The sequence below is a fragment of the Petaurus breviceps genome, unplaced genomic scaffold (assembly GCF_028583685.1).
Source record: "Petaurus breviceps papuanus isolate PSGF00001 unplaced genomic scaffold, PetGlider_PUasm1.0 387, whole genome shotgun sequence".
Classification (NCBI taxonomy): domain Eukaryota; kingdom Metazoa; phylum Chordata; class Mammalia; order Diprotodontia; family Petauridae; genus Petaurus; species Petaurus breviceps.
Genome location: NW_027186308.1, coordinates 14,332 through 32,502, shown reverse-complemented (window position 1 = coordinate 32,502; position 18,171 = coordinate 14,332). Strand labels below are relative to the sequence as shown.

At 49.8% G+C, this 18,171-nt stretch overlaps 2 protein-coding genes across 9 annotated transcripts; both read right to left on the bottom strand.

The window, feature by feature from the left end:
• Positions 1–1,990: 1,990 nt before the first annotated feature.
• On the bottom strand, positions 1,991–9,830 carry LOC138170788 (zinc finger protein 850-like). Of its 3 annotated transcripts, XM_069100265.1 has the most exons (4): positions 9,388–9,830; positions 9,100–9,194; positions 8,722–8,848; positions 1,991–4,407 (listed from the first exon to the last, which is right to left on the bottom strand). In XM_069100265.1, exons 2-4 carry the CDS (start codon positions 9,127–9,129, stop codon positions 2,183–2,185), a joined length of 2,382 nt encoding a protein of 793 aa, XP_068956366.1. In that variant the 5' UTR covers positions 9,130–9,194; positions 9,388–9,830; the 3' UTR covers positions 1,991–2,182. The 3 variants fall into 3 exon arrangements, with proteins under 3 accessions (XP_068956366.1, XP_068956367.1, XP_068956368.1); XM_069100266.1 differs by lacking the exons at positions 9,100–9,194; positions 9,388–9,830 and adding an exon at positions 8,163–8,215 and having other exon boundaries at positions 8,722–8,851; XM_069100267.1 differs by lacking the exons at positions 8,722–8,848; positions 9,100–9,194; positions 9,388–9,830 and adding an exon at positions 7,605–7,630.
• Positions 9,831–10,449: 619 nt separating this feature from the next.
• LOC138170789 (tRNA (uracil-5-)-methyltransferase homolog B-like) lies at positions 10,450–18,110 on the bottom strand. 6 transcript variants are annotated; one of them, XM_069100268.1, is made up of 13 exons: positions 17,795–18,110; positions 17,327–17,609; positions 16,117–16,171; positions 14,896–15,015; positions 14,577–14,676; positions 13,074–13,144; positions 12,213–12,359; positions 11,910–12,004; positions 11,611–11,828; positions 11,417–11,518; positions 10,921–11,040; positions 10,702–10,801; positions 10,450–10,628 (listed from the first exon to the last, which is right to left on the bottom strand). In XM_069100268.1, the coding sequence occupies exons 2-13, from the start codon at positions 17,590–17,592 to the stop codon at positions 10,505–10,507; spliced, it is 1,518 nt and encodes a 505-aa protein (XP_068956369.1). In that variant the 5' UTR covers positions 17,593–17,609; positions 17,795–18,110; the 3' UTR covers positions 10,450–10,504. The 6 variants fall into 6 exon arrangements, with proteins under 6 accessions (XP_068956369.1, XP_068956372.1, XP_068956373.1 ...); XM_069100271.1 differs by having other exon boundaries at positions 11,437–11,518; XM_069100272.1 differs by having other exon boundaries at positions 11,675–11,828.
• Positions 18,111–18,171: the final 61 nt, after the last annotated feature.

Genomic DNA, 18,171 nt, shown 5'->3' with positions numbered 1-18,171 from the left:
TAACATAGCTTTTATGGCTTAATTTGACCTCTTATTCGCCTAAGGCAGAGAGCTGAAGCCTGTCAAAGTCCTGGGTAGTGTTTTAAAATGTTAGAAATAACCAGCTGGGCCTCTAGCTTAGAGTTTTGATACTTGAGAGCTGTGGGGGGAGCAATATCCTCAGTTCCCACCTTATGTATTCAAAGGAGGCCAGCTTTTTCTTTAAAGGACATTGATTGGAACCATCCTTACTACTTGGTTCAGGGCACTACAAGTCCCAGCAAATGAACCAACTACCTGACACGGTGGTCCAGCCAGTAGACAGGGGACAGAAACTATGCTCGACAGGATCAAGTATATTTTCTTGCTGAAAAAGTTATGCTAGTTATGAACTAGTTATGCTTTTAAACTGCTAAGTATTCCCTACATGCACCATCTCAATCCAATCTTGAACCCAAGGTACCAGAAAGGCTTGGTCAGGGATGAGCCGCTTTAAGAGTCAACTTATCCTGACATCCTCACTGTGGCGTGCCCTCAGCAACACTGGAAATGGCATCTATACCACATTTTGGGGGAGAGGAGGAAGGAACCTGATGAATAAATCCTATCCAGTGTAACATGCACCTCTGGTTCAAGATGCATTTATAAGTTAAATCAATCTATTCTTGGTTGTGGAGCAGAGACCAGCCCTGAATTTCTCTTCTCAAATTGTATCTGCTCTCTCTGCTGCCTGATCCTTCAAAGTTAGAGGGATTAGTCAATACAAACTATGATGTAAGAACTCCCTGCTTGATATATGTTATGATTAGATCGCCATCTTACATTATCTTTGGTTGGGGAAACAAAAACAAAACAAGTAAAAAAACCCAAACTGAATTAGAGTCCATGAGACAAATCAGAAGATATGATGGAATGGAGAAAAATACCATTTAAACAATTTTACCTCACACCCATTCAATAGGCAAAGGTGATAGAGGAAACAGACCAAGTAAGACAGGCTAACAGAGAGGGAGAAAACTAAGATTTTAACAATTGGTTAGGAATAACAGGAAAAAAGTCATCCAACCATATCCTCTGATTTATTGATCCCACCACTGGGTATATGTCCAATAACAGAACTGGCCCATATATATTAAAATATTTATCATTTTCTACTGCTTAGTAGGAGGAAAAAAGCTATCCATCTGTTGGGAAATGGATAAACTGCATACTGGGCATATGTCCAAAGGGATCAATAACAGAACTGGCCCACAAATACCAATACATTTATATCATTTTTTTTTACTACTTAGTAGGAGGAGAGAAAAAACTACCCATCCACTGGGAAATGGCTAAACTATGGAACATAAATAATGGAATATTATTGTGCTATAAGAAGTCACAAATATGAAAAGTTCAGAGAAATGCAAAAAGTCTTAAGATCATAGATTCCGAGCCAAAAGGGATCCCAGAGGCTATATATTTTAGTCCCCTCATTTTTCAGATAAGGAAAAAACGATCCAGCAAGCTAGCGACATATTCACACTTCCCTCCTCTTTGGAAGGAAGTAGAGGGTGGTGATGGGTACAGAACGTTACCTCAATGATCAGACACTGTCATTTTGTAAGCCTCATCTGTTGTAGGGGAGGGTTCCACAGGGGCAAAAGCAGGGGATGAGGATTTACCATTAATTACATAGGGTGAAAAAAGTGAGAGGCTGCAATGGAACCTTTTTAAAAGGACACAGGTAGTATCCCTAGCATTTAAGCTTTTGCTGAGCTGGTAATATATGATAGCCTTCTTTCTACTCCCCTGGATTGATGTAATTTTACTCACTGAACATTGCTCACCTGGCATACTGGAAATGGGGTAAACTCCTTCCCAGAAGGGATGGCTTAGTCACAGAACTTGTTGATACTTTTAGTACACTTCCCCCACACTGTCAAAGCTGTAATCAGTCCTGTGGAAGTTCCCTGTATTTCTGATTCTATAGAGCTGCCCTCTAAAGACAGATCACTTCCCAAAAGAGAGCAATTGTAGATAAATTTAATTATTTAAATTTCTATCCATAAGAATCCCCGATTTGCTTCCTATTAAACCCATTTGTGCTGAGGTCTGACAAAAGCTTGAGGTCTGACAAAGGCTTTTCTCACCACCACCACCTCTCCCCAAGTGTAATACTCAATACTGAAAAAGCTGTGACATCCTAACAAAAACCTCTTTGTTAATCTAGATTCTCTTTAGTATGCATTTCCTGCTGCTGAATATAGACAGAGTTTTGACTGAAGGATATCCCATATTCATTGGGTTTGTTCTCTTTTGTGTGAATTTTCTGGTGTTTAATAAAGACTGAATTTCGAGTAAAAGATTTTCCACACTCATTACATTCAAAAGGTTTATGATCCTCCCTATGAATTTTCTGGTGCTGTGTAAAGACTGAGCTTCGACTGAAACACTTCCCACATTCATTACATTCGTAGGGTTTCTCCTTAGTATGAGTCCGCTGGTGTTCAATAAGATGAAAGGTCCGATTGAAGGATTTCCCACATTCATTACATTTACAGGGTTTATCACCAGTGTGAACTTTCTGATGGTCTCGAAATGTAGATTTGTGCCTAAAGGCTTTTCCACATTCATTGCATTCATAAGGTTTCGCATCATTATGGATACTCTGATGTTGAACAAGATGTTTTCTCAGACTAAAAGCTTTCCCACATTGATTACATACATAGGGCTTCTCTTTGGTGTGAATTATCTGATGTCCAATAAGAAGTGCACTTCGACTAAATGATCGCCCACACTCACTGCATTCATAGGGTTTCTCTCCAGTATGAATCCTCTGGTGCTCAATAAGACGGAAACGCCGATTGTAGGATTTCCCACATTCATGACATTCATAGGGTTTCTCTTTGGTGTGAGTGATCTGATGTCCAGTGAGGTATGACTTCTTACAGAAAGCCTTCCCACATTCATCACATTTGTAAGGTTTCTCTGTGGTATGGATTCTTTCATGTTCAATAAGAAACGAACTATTGCTAAAACATTTGCCACACTGGTTACATTCATAGGGCCTCTCCCCAGTGTGGATTTTCTGATGACGTATAAAGCCAGAATTCCTAGTAAATGACTTCCCACATTTATTGCACTCATAAGGCTTCTCTCCAGTATGAGTTCTCATATGTTCAAGAAGTTGTGAACGGTGGCTAAAACTCTTCATACATTTTTCACATTCATAGGGTTTTTCTCCAGTGTGGATTCTCTGATGGTCCAGAAGCCGGGATTTGCGCCCAAAAGCCATACCACACTCATTACAGCCAAAGGGTTTTTCTCCTGTGTGGAGTTTTTGATGATGGAAGTGACATGAGCTGTCTCTGAAGGCTTTCCCACATTCAGTACATCTATATGCTCTCTCTGGGGCGTGGCTTCTTTGATGCTCTGTGAGGTACCAAGAACGTCGGAAAGTCTTCCCACACTCCTTACATGCATAGGGTTTCTCCCCTGTGTGAATCCTCTGATGTTCAACAAGGTATGAGTTACGAATGAAGCCTTTCCCACATTCGTTACAATGATAGGGTTTCTCTCCAGAATGAATTTTTAGATGCTGGAAAAGGCTGGAGCGATTACTCAAAGTTTTCCCACATTCATCACATTTGTAAAGCTCTTCTCCTGTGTGGATGAGCTGATGCCGAAGCAGGCTTGAGCTGTTTCTGAAGGCTCTGCCACATTCGCCACATTTGTAGGGTTTTTCTCCTGTGTGGATGAGCTGATGCTGAAGGAGGCTTGAGCTGGTACTAAAAGCCTTCCCACAGTCATCACATTTGTAAGGCTTGTCAACAGTGTGCACTTTCTGGTGCTCCAAGAGATCTCGGCTTTGACTGAAGGCTCTCCCACACTTGTTACATCTATAAGGTTTCTCTCCAGTGTGAATTCTCTGGTGTTCAGTGAGGGCTGATTTTCTCTTAAAAGTCTTCCCACACTCTTTACATGAAAAGGGTCTTTCTCCAGTATGAATAACCTGATGTCTGACGAGGTGATAGCTTCGGGTAAATGTTTTCCCACACTCATAACATACGTAGCGTCCTGGTCCAGTGTGAATGCTCTGGTGCTGAGTGAGGTGGGACATGGTAACAAAGCGTTCTCCACACTTCTGACAGTCGTATGGTGCCTCATTAGTTTGGAATACATTAAATCCAACTAATGTTGAATTCTGGCTGTTAAAAAAGTCTTCATATTCATTAAGCAGGCTTGGGTTTTCCTCCGTGTGGAGGAGGAGCTGGTTGTTATGATCTAGGATTCTCTGTTTCAAAGTTGTCTCTTCATTCAGGCTAAAAGAGTTTCCATGTTTGTTAAGCATGTCTGGTTTTTCCTCTGCTGGGAAAAGCCAATCATCGCTGTCTACAATTTCATGCTTCAATGCTGTCTCTCCATTTCCTGTATTGTCCTCACCACCTAAGAAAAAGACAAACCAGAAAATGAGGGTGTGAAAAAGAATGCAGATGTCAGTTGCTCTGGGGGATGAAAGTGAGGAAGATGCAAGAAGGGCCACATGTGAACTTGGTCCAGAACATGATCCTAGAACTGCCTATAGACAGATGTGCAAAGAAATCCAGTCTTAATCTGGGTTCCAGATCTTTCCTAGAGTGATGAAGCCCTTTGCCTACCAGTGCCAAATGGCCACATAATCCACAAAATCACAGAATTTCAGAGTTGGAAGGGAACTTGGAAAATATCTTTTAAAAAAAGTTCTGAATATAGCACCAAGTAAAATGAACATTTTCATTTACATAGTACGAAAGAGAAATAAAAGTGAAACTACCAGCCTCTTACATACAATTAGTTTTTCCTTTTAGGTTTATAATTCAATACATAGTTTCCAAAGCTGTCCTACTTGTATATTCTTCCTTCTGTTCTCTCCTGCCGCCCCCCAAATAATACAATAAAAAAAAAAACACAACAAGCACACATAATCCAGCAAAATATTCCCATAATGGCCATGTCCAAAAATGCATGGTTGATTTTGGATTTTAAGTCCATCATCTCTAGTAGTAGTTAGGCGGGTGGTAGGATCCATTGTCATACCTCTGGACCTTTGGATTATGACTCAAAGATAAATATTTTAAAAGAACACATAATCCCCATAGAAGTCAAAGTCACTAACCTTGAAGACAACGTGCAAAGGCAATTTAAGAACCACAGGTCTTCCAGAATGTGTCAACCCCTCCTCCCAAAAAAAACCTGAGTTCCTTAATACAGAAAATGATACAAGAGAGCTGCCCAGACCTTCTAAATTCTTGAAACAAGGCACAATGAAAGGAACCTCCAGACCATCTCCAGAAAAACAGAAACAAGACACAGCACAGGAGAGTGGTGAGAGAGCTGCACTTGGAGTCAGGAAAAGAAATACAAACATATCAAGATGTTAAATACTCAAATGAACAAAATCCCCAATAGAGAACTTAAATACTCTAATCATAGGAAAAGGAAGAGAACTAACTGTAAAAGAACTAACAAAAAAAAATTCCTGGTTCAGATGGACTGGAAAACTCAACCAAATTTTAAATAATTTTGATTATTATACATAAATTATTCTCAAAAGTTAAGAAAAAACACTCTACCAAACTTGTTTTATGAAGCAAATATAGTCTTAATACCTAAACAAGGGCAGGATAAAGCAAAGAAAGAGAATTATAATCAATATTATTAATGAACAGGTTTTAAAAAAGAAACTAAGTGAAATCTTGGCTAAAAGATTATAGCAATTTGCTAATTTAAAAAAATCCACTTTCTATTATCAATCTGGATATATACCTGGAATACAAATACATGGTTCAACATTAGGAAAACAATCAATGTAATTAATCATTAAGAAAAACATTTAAAACCAAAAGCAGTAAATTTATGTAGTAAAGAAACTTGAAGTTTCCCCACTAAACACAGTAGTAAAGGAGGGATCCCCTCCTCCCAATGACTGGAAATAGCTCTAGAAATACTGGCAATAGAAATGACAAGTAAAAGAATTCAAAGTCTATAGATTGGTGGAAAATACAAAACTACACCTATGAAAAATGACTTTAAAGTTTTAGGCATCAGCAAAGAAACTGAGACAATTAGGAGCTTTAGTAAAGTTTTTGACTACAAAATAGTCAATAACTTTTCTATAAAGTCAAATCTAAGAATAAAAAGGGGAAATCCTACTCAAAAGAATTAAAAAATACACAAAACAGGTCTGAGTCAATCTGGCAAATTTCAATCAATACCTGATGGATACAATTACAAAATGGTTGTGGAATAAAAGACAACTTCAATAGCTGGAAAAATTCAATGTTCATTGCTGGGCTGTGCCAATCATACAAGTGACACTGCTGCTGAAGTTAACCTATTAATCTAGTGCTATACCAATCAACCTTCCAAAGGGACCCGTCATAGAGTGAGACAAAATAACATTCTTTTGGAAAAAGAAAATATTCTGTGAATCTTGGGAAATAATAAAGAAAGGTAGGAATAAAGTGGCAGTAGTTAGCATTTTTGACCTCATACTATGAGCAATTATCCCAACCAACTGGCAGTGATTAACAAATAGAAAACTATCCATGGAACTGACAACTACTACTCTTAACAACTATGAATAGCTAGTACTTAAAGCTCTAAGGTATGCAACATGCTTTATGAATATTTTTTCATTTGATCTTCTTCACAACAATCCTATTTTACAGATGAGAAAACTAAGCCTGAGAGAGGCTGGGTGTCTGAGGCCAGACAGGAGTTCAGGTTTTCTAACACTCGGGCCACTCCCCACCAAGCTGCCCAGACTAGACAAAAGAGATTCAGAAAAGAACAGAACTCAGTAACTCCAGTGCAAACACTCTGGCAGAAAATTAGGTTTAGACTAATGTCTTGAACCACATTCCAAAATTGATTCAAAATTTGTCAATGGCCAGAATTCTAATGACCCAGTCATGGGGGTTGTAGTGGTGGTGAATTCTTAACCAACCTAAGGATTGAGACCATACCAAAAGACAAACCTGGTAACTCTTAGCTGCAATGGAAAAACTTGCTCATGAACAAAACCAATAAATACTCATTGATTGAATGATAATGCTTTTAGAGGAAGAAGAGGCACAGTCACCTGGAAAAAAGAAATCTTGGTATTTATATTTCTTAAAAGTGCCTGTGGTCCAAGGCACGGATAACTAATGGAAAAACAAGACCAAAGTTGTTTCACAACAGGGAAGGGCTCAAAGGACAGGAATATTCTGGAAAGAACAAAACTAGTGGTGTGAAAGAATGGCTCAGATCTCTAAAATAAACAATGCAACTTAAACAGTCTTCGGCTGTCACTTCACACCCCGCAAGGTGGGAAAGGTGACTGAGAATGGTGAAGCAGTGGGGACATCGCAGCGGGCAGAGCTTTGGACCCTTCTGGCTGCTGTGGAACTAGGCCCCCACAATCACGACCCTGCACATGGCTCTGACCCAAACACACCACTACCAGCACTGGAGTCAAAGAGAGCAAATAAAGAGGGAATGGATCAAAAGGGACAGAGACTGACAGCGCCTCTTTTAACAGCAGCCAAAAAGCGAGAAACCATCGGGGGCATCCTTCTATGGGACAATGGCTGAACAAATATGATGGAACATTAACATACCGAGGAATGAGGAGGAGACTGGAAACCTACAGAGGGATGGGAGCAGAACAAATACAAATTACACAAGGTCCCAGGATTTCAGAGAAAACCAGCTTTGGCAGATTCCCGAGCTCTGGTCAATTAGGATGGGGGAGCAGCAGCAGCCGTGGCTACTGTCTCTGCAGCTGCAGATGCCACTGATGTCTACCCAGCTGCCCATCAAAGGCTTTATTTGGGGGCTCTTTTCTATTTACTCAACTACATGTGTTGGGATGGGGGTGGAGGTGAAAGGGGTCGTGGGAGAAACAGTTTTTGAAAAGGCACAACAAATATGTTCCCTCAAAAAAAGTAAAGGCTACTCCATGTATTTCCTTAGGCCAATGTTAAAATGGCCTTATGGGGGGCTAGGTGGCACAGTGGGGGAGTCAGGAGGACTGCACTTAACACCCACACAAAACAACTAGCCGCATAACCTTGGGCAAGTTACTTAACCCCGATTGCCCTCCAAAAGGCAAAAAAAATAAAATTAAAAATTAAATGGCCTTATAAACATCCTTCAGTGCAGAACTGGATCCTTACCTTTTTGTGTGTGTTCCAGATCCCTTGGTCAGTCTGGTGAAGTCAAGGGACCCCTTTTTTGGGGGGCGGGAGAGGCATGATGAATTAAATTTTTTTTCAATTTAAATTTTACATCTTAAAATCTTTAAAAAATTACATTAGAAGGAAATGCTAATTTTCTGTTAAAGTTTGATGAAAATAAAGATGAAGTCCTTCCATCCACTTTCTTGGACCCCCTGCCTTAGAGGCAAAGCTTTCCTCTCTGTGAACCTCAGTGGCTTCTTCTATAAAATGAAGGCAGCCCCCATCTCCCCATCTCCCCGGGGAAGCTGTCAGGGGAGGTAAGACAGAGGCTGTGCTTGTCAGATACTTGATCAAAAACTAGAGAAAGGAGCCCCAGCTTCGGGAGGCCCCCCACGACAACAACCGGGTTCAGTTGGCGCTGAAGACCGATTCTCTTCCTCCTGTAGTTATAGTCTGGGAGGCTTAAGGGTCAGCTTTCCTGAATTAACAATTAGGCGAACCCCTGACCAAGGAGGGGGGACCCCAGAGCAGGCTGGACCAGGGCCCCCCAGCTCACCCGACTCTCCCCTGGGCCGCAGATCCTGGGTCCTCCCCTCGGGCTCGACCTTCACAGGCGGTAAGCGGAGGATTCTTGGGGCCGGCTGCTCCATCAGCACCTCGGGGCCGGGGCTGGGACCCCGGACCTGCAGACAGCTCACATCAGAGCAGAGTCCTGGGGAGGGGCTGGGGTGGGGGAGGGACAGGAGCGGGGGTGGACACCAAAGATGCCTCCGGCCGGGTCCCCCCATCTGCCCATGGGGGCACCCCGCCCCTCCCCCAGCCCTGAGAAGTTTGGGGACTGGGCTGGGCCCCCCAAGGAGACGATCAGGTGGTCCTACCCCTCCCCCCTTCCCAGCCCACCCACTACGGCGGCAGGGAGGGGCGGGGGTCTCACCTGTCGGGGTCGGGAGGCCCCAGTGGCCATCCCGCTGCCCTCCACCCAGCGGGGCTCCGTCAGCTGCGCCTCCTGATGCGGACGAGACCCCAACTCTGGGGAGAGACACGGACACGCGCGGAAGGGGGGCACCCAAGGTTCATGAGGGAGGGGTGCCCACGCGGGGATGGGAGATTCCACGGGAGGAGGCACCACTGACACCCCCCACACACACACACACCCGAGGTGGTTGGGGGAGGGGAGACGCCCCCACCAGGAGCCCACACACGAAAGGGAAGGGATACTCACCTAGAAGGGGGAGGAGACCCACAAGATGAAGCTCCGCCCCCCCACAGGTCAACTACGTGAGGGGCTGGAGACCCCCCTGGGGAAGAGGCGCTATTGACAACTTCTGTCAGCCCCCGGGGAGGCGGCTATCGCCCTCGGGTCCGCTCCGGGGTTGGAACCCACAGCCGTCGCTGGCCCCACGCGGGACGTGCACCCACGAACCACGTGTACCCAGTAAGGGGTACAGACAGGAAGTGCCCCCCCTCACTCCTGGGTCTGAGCCGCCACCCTCCTGCCCAGTGCACTTCTAGGACACTCTAGGCTGTCGGGAGGTCGCTCCATCTCAGTGGTCGGGATAGGGGCGGGGCAGTGCCGAGGTCACATGGGCCCGCAAGGAGCGGGAACACCAAGGGTTTTTCCATGGCTGCTCTAGGCTTTCCGGAGGTCGCTCGATCTCAGTGGTTGGGGTGGGGGGCGGGGCAGTGCCGAGGTCACGTGGATCCTCCAGGAATCAGAACACCACGTCCTTTCCAGTGGCCCCTCTAGGCTGCCTGGAGGCCGTTTTCATCTCGATGATTTAGGACCAGCTTGGGATGGTTGGAGACGGAAGCAGCGTCAGGGGGATCGCTGGAAAGGGGGGGTGGGCCGAGCCCAGAAGCTGCTCCTCTGATGGCTCTAGGACCCTAAGGGGGGATGGGACGGTTCCAGGACTAGACCCTTCCCCAGCTGAGCAGCCGCAGAAAAGAGGCTCCCCTGACCCTCTGTGTGTGCCTCACTTTACTCCTCTGTAAAATGGGCGGGGGTGTGCGCTGGCCATAAAGAATTCCAGAGGCTGAAGCCCCCTTCCCCACCCGTCATCTGTGCCCTAGGACCCTGCCACTTCAGGGTCAAAAGCAGGACCGAGCTCAGGGCTCCCCACCTCCCCCACCGCTTCCTGTCCCGCTGCACGTCCAGGGTGATGTGGCTGGGGGGCCGGTGGAAGGGTCCCCAGCTCTCCCCAGCCTCCCCTTCCCTGCTAGTCAGACAGCCAAGGACCTGGTTGTCCACACCAGGAAGCCCAGAACAAGCCTCGGACCCTGCAGATTCCGTCTATGACCTTTAATTGAGAGTTCTCTGCCCTCCATCCCCCCCACCCCCCTCAGCGGGTGAAGGCCAGAACCAGCTGAGATGACAGAGTGTGCGGGAGCGTGTCCACCGGCACAGCTTGGCTCAGTGTGAAAGGTTCGCCTTGGAGGTCCTGGCCAGAGACGGGGCAGCACAGCCTGCAGACACCAGAGGACCCCGGTCAGCCCAGAGACCCCCGACACCTCCCCAGCTCCCACCTCCCTCACTCACTGAAGGAAGGTCTCCATGTCTTCAGCGTGGGGCCGGCCGGAGACAAACACTAGCTTCTGGATGGCTGGGCAGCCCCGGAGGGCACCAATGACCCTGTGAGCTGAGGCAGAAACAGGAGATGAACACTGGAGTGATGCCCCCTCGGTCCAAGGGCCAGCCCACATGGAGAACCTCGGGAACCCTCCACCTGGGGGGATGAGTCCCATGGTCCGTGCTTACGCAGTCTGGAGCCCGCTGGGTCCACCAGTGCCACCAGCGCCTGACCGTCCCCTTGAAACTTCCTGAGCCGGGCCACGGTCTTGTCGACTTCCCGCCGCTGGCACTCCCAGTTGGTGATCTCTGCAGGAGAAAGATGCTGCCCTCGGTCCCCTCCCCCTCCTCCCGTTCTCCCTGGAACTTAAGTGGGTTGGGGGAATGGACCTGGCCTGGTCTGGCCTTGCTTGGTGGGCGTCTTTTGTGGGTGCCCTGTGAGGGCTCCTCAGTCTGTAAGCTGGTTTGTGTGACAGACCCCTCTGGCCTCCTGGGGAAGCCCACAGAACTACGGCCCCACTCCTCCTCACATGGTTAAATAACAGAAGAAAATTCTCAATTTGGGCCAGAGGCAAGAGAAAATAAATACGATTTTACTTCCCTCCCCCCCCCCATCCAAGTTCACGGACCCTCTGAAATCTATCTATGGACCCCCAGAATTCTCCTCCCAGTCCCCCTCCTGTACCATTGAAGGCCACACTCCACCTGGCATCCTCCACAGCCTGCCCAACCAGTCGCAGGCTGAGGACCTGGGCTGCCCACTGAGCCAGTGAGAGGCCCGTGGCACCTGTACACAGAAGAATCAGAGGCTGGAATTAGGGATGGAGGCCACAAGACGCCCTCCCTACTCCTCCTGCCCTTGGGTGAGTAGCTGCCGACCTGTGCTGTGGCTAAGGTCCAAGACAACGGTGCTTTGGTCCACCCCACCCAGATTTGCCACAACCTGGAAGAGAGCCTCGGTGGTGCTCGTATTTGGGGGGAAAAAGGCCCCTGGAGAGATTCGAAGTTTCAAGCCAAGGATGTCCTCGAATAAGTAGGGCTCTCCCGACAGCAGCTGGTAGTGGTGGAAGCAGGATTGCTTCGGGCTGGATGTGACCCTGGAGATGGAGATGGGGCAGCCTGTGAGGAATGGCCCTGCAGGCAGCCCCAGCCTCTGTCCTGAACCCTGCCCAGCTCACCTCTCCTTCAGGTAGAGGGAGGTCAGGTCACATACAGCCCCTGGTCCTGATGTGAAGAATTCCTTGGCTCTCTCCTTCTGAGCACATATGGCCTCCTGCTTAAACCCAAAGTGAGTGGCTGTGGACAGAGATAGCCAGCCCTGCCCCTGGGCACGAGGCCTACCTACAGGCTGGCCCTGGGGCCCATCCGACTCCCAGGGCTGTGCATTTCTCCTGGCATCACCTAGGCCATGACCCTTTCCTCCTCAGCTCTACCACCAGAGCCCACTGGGGGACCAGGTCTGGAGCTGCCCAGGGTCTTACCTGACTTAGTCCCTGGGCATGAAAAGTGATGATGGCCATTGTGTGTCCTTGGCTGCTGGTCCGCACTCTGAGCCGACGCCAGGGCCCAAGCTGGTGAATGTCAAGCCTGGGATCCAGGGGGGTTTGTTTCAAAAAGGCCTCATAGCACTGGGAAGCCAAAAAGACAGCAATGCCAACCCCATAGGGCCCAGTCAGAGAAGGAATCCTGCCCCTGCCTGGCTTGACAGACATGTTTGGGTCTGACTTTAGGTAGGATCTGTGCTGCTACCTTCCCTCTGCAGAGCCAAAGTCCTGGGTTTGAGTCGGGCCTTTGAGCCATGCTGGCTGGGTGTCCCAGGGCCCCCAGTAGCTTTTTAGGGCAGTTCAGACCTACTGGCACGTCTGAGACCTCCTCTCACTCCTGTGGCCTCCCGTCTGGCCTGGCAAGGGCAGGAAGCTCTGAATGGAGAGGACAATTTCTTCCTGCATTTCTCTCGGTACCAACATTCCTAGGATCTTGACTAATCTTCCCTTCAGCTTCTCCCAAGTGAGTCCAATGAGGCCCCAGATGTCCAGCCCTCAGACCTGAAGGTGGGCATTGGACAGATGTCTAGGTGAGCCTTTGAGCAGGCCTCTTCTAACCCCCATTCAGTGCGTCTAAGCCCTGGGCCTCAAGGGGGGGCCACTGTGAGTGTGGAAGGAGGAGCCTCGGTTCTCCATGGCCAGGGAGTCAGCGTGTTCTGCTAATCCGAGCCTTGTCACAAAGGAGCCATGATGGCAGAGCCAGATGGAGGTGAATGTGGGCAAAGATACTTGGCTCTAGAGGTGGAAGCCTGACTGGTCAGGAGCCCCCTCCCCACAGCTCCCCTGGGCCCTTCTTACCTGGGCAACCTGGAGGTGCCTGGCAGGGACAGTTTTCAGATGGTCAGCAGGTACACAGAACATTTTCTTCCCTAAGAAAAGACCAAGATTTATTTGGCCAGTTTTCTTCCAAAACTTTCTAGAAACAGGATCTGTGATCCCAAACCTATCTGGGCAGGAGAGGCAGATGTCCAGGAAGGTCCTAACAAGAAAAGGTCATGGTCAAGGTGCCACTATGAAGGTCTGGCTCCTCCCAGCTGGCTTGGCTTAATGTGACCATTCCTAGCCCTGCTCAAGCCCCACCTGGAGCAAAGGACATACTCGGTTCTGGGGGTTACTGTTTAGGAGAGACACTGATGGGCTGGCCAGGGTCTGGGGGGAGGGGCAGGCCTTGAGTCCTCACTAGCTGAGGAGAAGCTAATGGGCCAGGGAGAGGTGGTAAGACAAGCCTCAAAGGGCTCACTAACTGTCCATGTCAAGCAGATGATGATTTACCTTGTCCTGTTTGGCCCCATGGGGCCCAATCAGGAGCCATGGATGGGACGTGCAGTGTTAGGCTCCATGGCCAGAACTCCCTAACCCCCAAATTGGTCCCAGAGTGTGGAGGTGGGGGCTCCCTCTCTCCAAAAGGCTTCCAGAACATGTGAGATGCCCACTGGCTGGAGAAGTTTCAAGGAAGGGGCCTCTCCTTGGGTCCTTCCCAACTCGGACACAGTGGCCTTGGTCAGCCCAGTAGGATCTTCATGGGACCCAATGGCTCACTCAGACCTCTTTGAGACAAGGCTCTGCCTTAGATAGCCTAGTTGCTCGTCCCTCCCAGGATGAGTCTGCTCTTCCCCAAACTTGGGGCCCTCATCCACTGCACCTTAGAGCTCCCTGGAAGGCTCTGATCAGGGCCTGCCTCCTGCAGGAACCCCCTCCTCATCTCCTTAGCCGTTCATGCCCTATCCCTCCTCTTCATTTTATCAGGAAGGTCAAAGTAAGTCCTGGAGGGCTGGGAATGTTTCCCTGCTGTCTTTGTGTCCCCAGAAAAAACACCTGGTGCCTAATAAATGTTTGTTGGACTGAACCAGACCAATCCAGGGAAGAGCTACCAGTCAGAAAGATAAGGAGGGTTTGAAATGGGGGCAGTCATTGCTTTTGGAACCAGGAGGCCAGTTGTCCTAGAGAGAGAAGGGGGAGAGGGAGAGAAGGGGTAGAGGGAGAGGAGGAGAAGGAGGGAGAGAAAAAGAGAGAGACAGAGAGAGAGGGACAGAGAGACAGAGAGAGAGAGAGAGAGAGAGAGAGAGAGAGAGAGAGAGAGAGAGACAGAGAGAGAGAGAGAGAGAGAGACAGATAGAGAGAGACAGAGAGAGAGAGACAGAGACAGACAGAGACAGAGACAGAGACAGAGAGAGCACATGAGCAAGCAAATCTGAAAATGGCCTGGGGAAGCTGAGCCACGACATTCCCTGGTCTCTGCTGGTCCCTCCCTTGCCTTCCCTTGTATCTCAGACCCTTCCCTGTCCATTCCCCCAGGCTCACCTCCGGGGGATCTCAGGAAGCACCCCACAGTCCTCTGGTGGCCATCTGGGCCCCGGTTTACAGAGAAGACAGATTTGTTTCTGTAACCTTCGATGACAGGCTGGCAAGAAGAGAAGGTTGATAGGGAAAGAGGGAGAAGGGGAGGCAGCAGGTTAAAAGGGGCTGTCCATTAACCCTAAGGACAGGAAAGGACTGATCTTTCTGATGGGGACAGCCAGCGGACAAGATCTCCAAAGGGAATGGGCCTAGAAGGGGCCACGGATGGGGTCATTGCCACTGGGGCCCCTGGGTAGGTCCCAAATGGGAAGATGGAACTCACAGATGGGATGAAAGGCTGGAGGAGGCCACTTGGCCTTTCGGCCTCTGCCACCACAGTGCCCAGCTTGTGGAGACGATGCTGTAGCTGCTCTAAGGTCTTCTTGGTCACCTCGAATTTGACCTGCAGCAGGAAAAGGGACACAAGGCTCTCCCTGGCCTGCTGGTCTTCCTCCAGATCTAGAGCTCAAAGCGACCTTCTAACACCTCCCGGACTGTGTTCACTGGCCTGGGCCTGGCATTCAAGGCCCTTCAATTCTAGTGCCCCATCTTCCTCTACTGGGCCTTTGCTTCTCCCACCCGTCCCTGTGTCTGCAGTGGCCTCCTCTCTTCCTCCAAAGCCACTGGGATCCCTTCTCTCCCTGCAAGGGGCTGCCCCGATCTATGGAAACATCATGTATTAGGGTAGTAAGCCATAGAGATATCTGAGCTGACCTGCAGCCACTGCAAAGGGGTGGTGGGGCTTACCCTGGGATGGAGCAGAGACAGCAGGTCCCCTCCCCAGAAGGGTAAGTGCCAAGGCTTTGACAAAACCAGGGGAGGTTTGAAAATCATGCCCACCAGCAGGGGCCATGGTCTTGGGTCAAGTCTGGACCTGAGTCATCTTTAAATTGTGGACACAACAGGTGGGAACAGAGAGGAGGGCCAACTGAGGGAACCAGATGAGATCAGCAGATTAGAAAAGTGGCAAACTCTAATGCTGGCACACCATTGGCCCCATCACTGTTAACATTGGCAGTGGGCACCAGAGCCAGAGACCAAAGCCTAAGTGTGTCTCTAAAAGGAAGAAGGGCTTGAACAAGCAGGGGGAACAAACTCTGTCCAAATGACTGCACCAGCCCTCCCTGCCAGCTCATCTGTACCCTGGGAGGCCACATGTTATAGGCAAACTGTCAGGACACCATGGTGCAGACTTAAACCCCAGGTTCATCCCTCTTCAGTTGTCCCCCACCCGATGGAGAAATCTGAAGCAATGCAGGGAGCCACAGTGGCTAGGACCCAAGCTTGGGATTCCAGGGAAATGGAATCACCCAAAAGAAGCAAAGAGAGAGGGACAGGTCATTAGAAGGAGCCAGGCACAGAGACCCAGGGACAGGCAGGCCCAGGGCCAGTAGGGCCAAAGCTCAGGGCCTCCTGTGGCTTTTCTGAGTCAGGGGAAAGAGGAGACCTTCTACAGACCCCAGGGGTGAACAATCCAGTTCTTCTGCAAGAGTTAGACCCTCACCTTTAGTTGTTCCTCATTCATCAGTCTCCAGAGGGGCAGCAGTTGATCTGCCAACCTGAAATAAATCCAGGCCTGAGTTCCATCTATCCAGTCACCCATCCGTTCATCCACCCACCTGTTCATCCATCCATCTACCCATTCATCTACCCACCGATCTATCTATCCATCTGTCCGTCCATCCATCCATCCATCCATCCATTATCCATCCATCCATCCATCCATTATCCATCCACCCTGGTCCAGGAAAAGTTTCCCAATTGCCTCCTATGGGTAAGACTACATCTGGAAGAGACCTTCTAATCCATTTTACCCTCTTCCTAGCTTGGACCTGGCATTCAAGGCCCTCCACAGTTTGGTGCCTTATTTCAGGTTGCCCCATCTCCCTCCACTGGACCTTTGCTTCTCCCTCCTTCCTTCTGTTTCTCCTTCTAGGATTGAGGTTCCCACCCAACACCCACTTTTCTCAAGGAGTCACCATCAATTTCTTTCCTGCTAAATCCAATGGCATTTTCTCATTCCTCTCCTTGACCTCTGTCTCCCCCACTGTCTAATCGCCTTGTCCTGGGGACATCCTCTTCCCTCCAGATTTTTGTGACCCATCCCTCTCCCTGGGCTCTTTCTCCCTGATGGCCTCCTCCTCAATCTCCTTTGCTGGTCCCTCATCCACACTCATCCCTCTACATATGGGCTCTGTCCTGGGTCCCCTTCTCTTCTCTCTTTACACACACTCTCCCCCTGTTCTCATCAGCTCCCATGGGTTCACTGATCATCTCTATGCAGGGAACCCCCAAACCCAAGTCCCCAGCCACTGTTCTTTCACCAGGCTCTAGTCCACTGACTTGCCCAGGTGTCTGGGGGCATTTCAAGCTCACCACATCGCCAAAACACTCCTCACCCTGAGGCCTAAGCCCACTCCTTCTCCTTCTGACTTCCCTGTTTTGATCAGTGGCACCACCATTCTGACAGTAACCCCAGTCTACAGCCCTTCTTTCCTGCATCGGGGCCACTCCTCCCCCACACCCAACTGGTTGCCAAATCCTCCACCTTTCCCCAGGTGCAGGTTTCAATGGCCTCCCCACTGGCCTCCCTGTCTCCCCTCCACAACTAACCTTCATAAAGCCCAGTTCTGATGGAGGTGCCGCCCTGCCCCACAGGTCCCAGGAGCTCCCCATTGTTCCTGGGGCCAAAGGCCCTCGGGACTCAGCCTTACCTCTCCTGCCAAAAGCCCAGATCTTGGCCTGGCTGCCCTTCCTGGTACTTTCTTTTTCCCTGACCGTGCTCAGATGCTGTGTGGATGAAGTTTCCCTCCCCTGCTGAGGCCAGTGACGCCGGGGGCTGACCCTGGGATCCCCAGGCCCACCAGGGAAGCAGTTTCCTTTTGGAAAGGAGAGCCCCCGAAGACAGGATGGACCTCGGGCAGGCCATCAGTCTCTTTGGACAAGAGCAGCACTCGAACCTTCTTCCCCTGCACCACATGAGACAGAACAGAAAGGCTGAGAGGAGAGGTCAGCCTCCCATCTGCCTCCCTCCCGTCCACCCCTGCCTGCAGGGCTCTCCCTTATCATCTTGGGGGCCTCTTCACCCTTCCCCCAGGTAGAATGTAAACCCCCCGAGGGGAGGGGAAGCCTCCCTCCCAAATCCGCAGAGGTAGCTTGAAGGTCACTGAGACCTCTCCCACCTGGAGGGGGCGGACTGAGGCCTGTGGTCCAAAAGGAGCGGTCCAGGTGGGCCCGTGACTTCCCCCTCTCTGGGTACCTCCCGCTAGACTCGGGATAAGCACTAATGAAGCGCCAGCGCGGGCCAGGCACCGCACAGGATTGGGGGCGGGGCTGGGTGCTCCCTGTCCCCCTGCGGTCTGCGGGCTGGCGCGAGGGACAGCGACCTGGGCAGCACCGGCGGCGGGACGCGAGCAGACAAGCAGAACTCAAGTCAACAACCCACTTCCCTGCCCAGCCCGGGCCCCGCAGCCACTTCCGGGGGGGGGGGGGGCAGGCCGGGAGGGACTCCTCCTCCAGAGGGGCGGGGCGCCGGGCCGATGTTCTCCCTCTGCCTTAA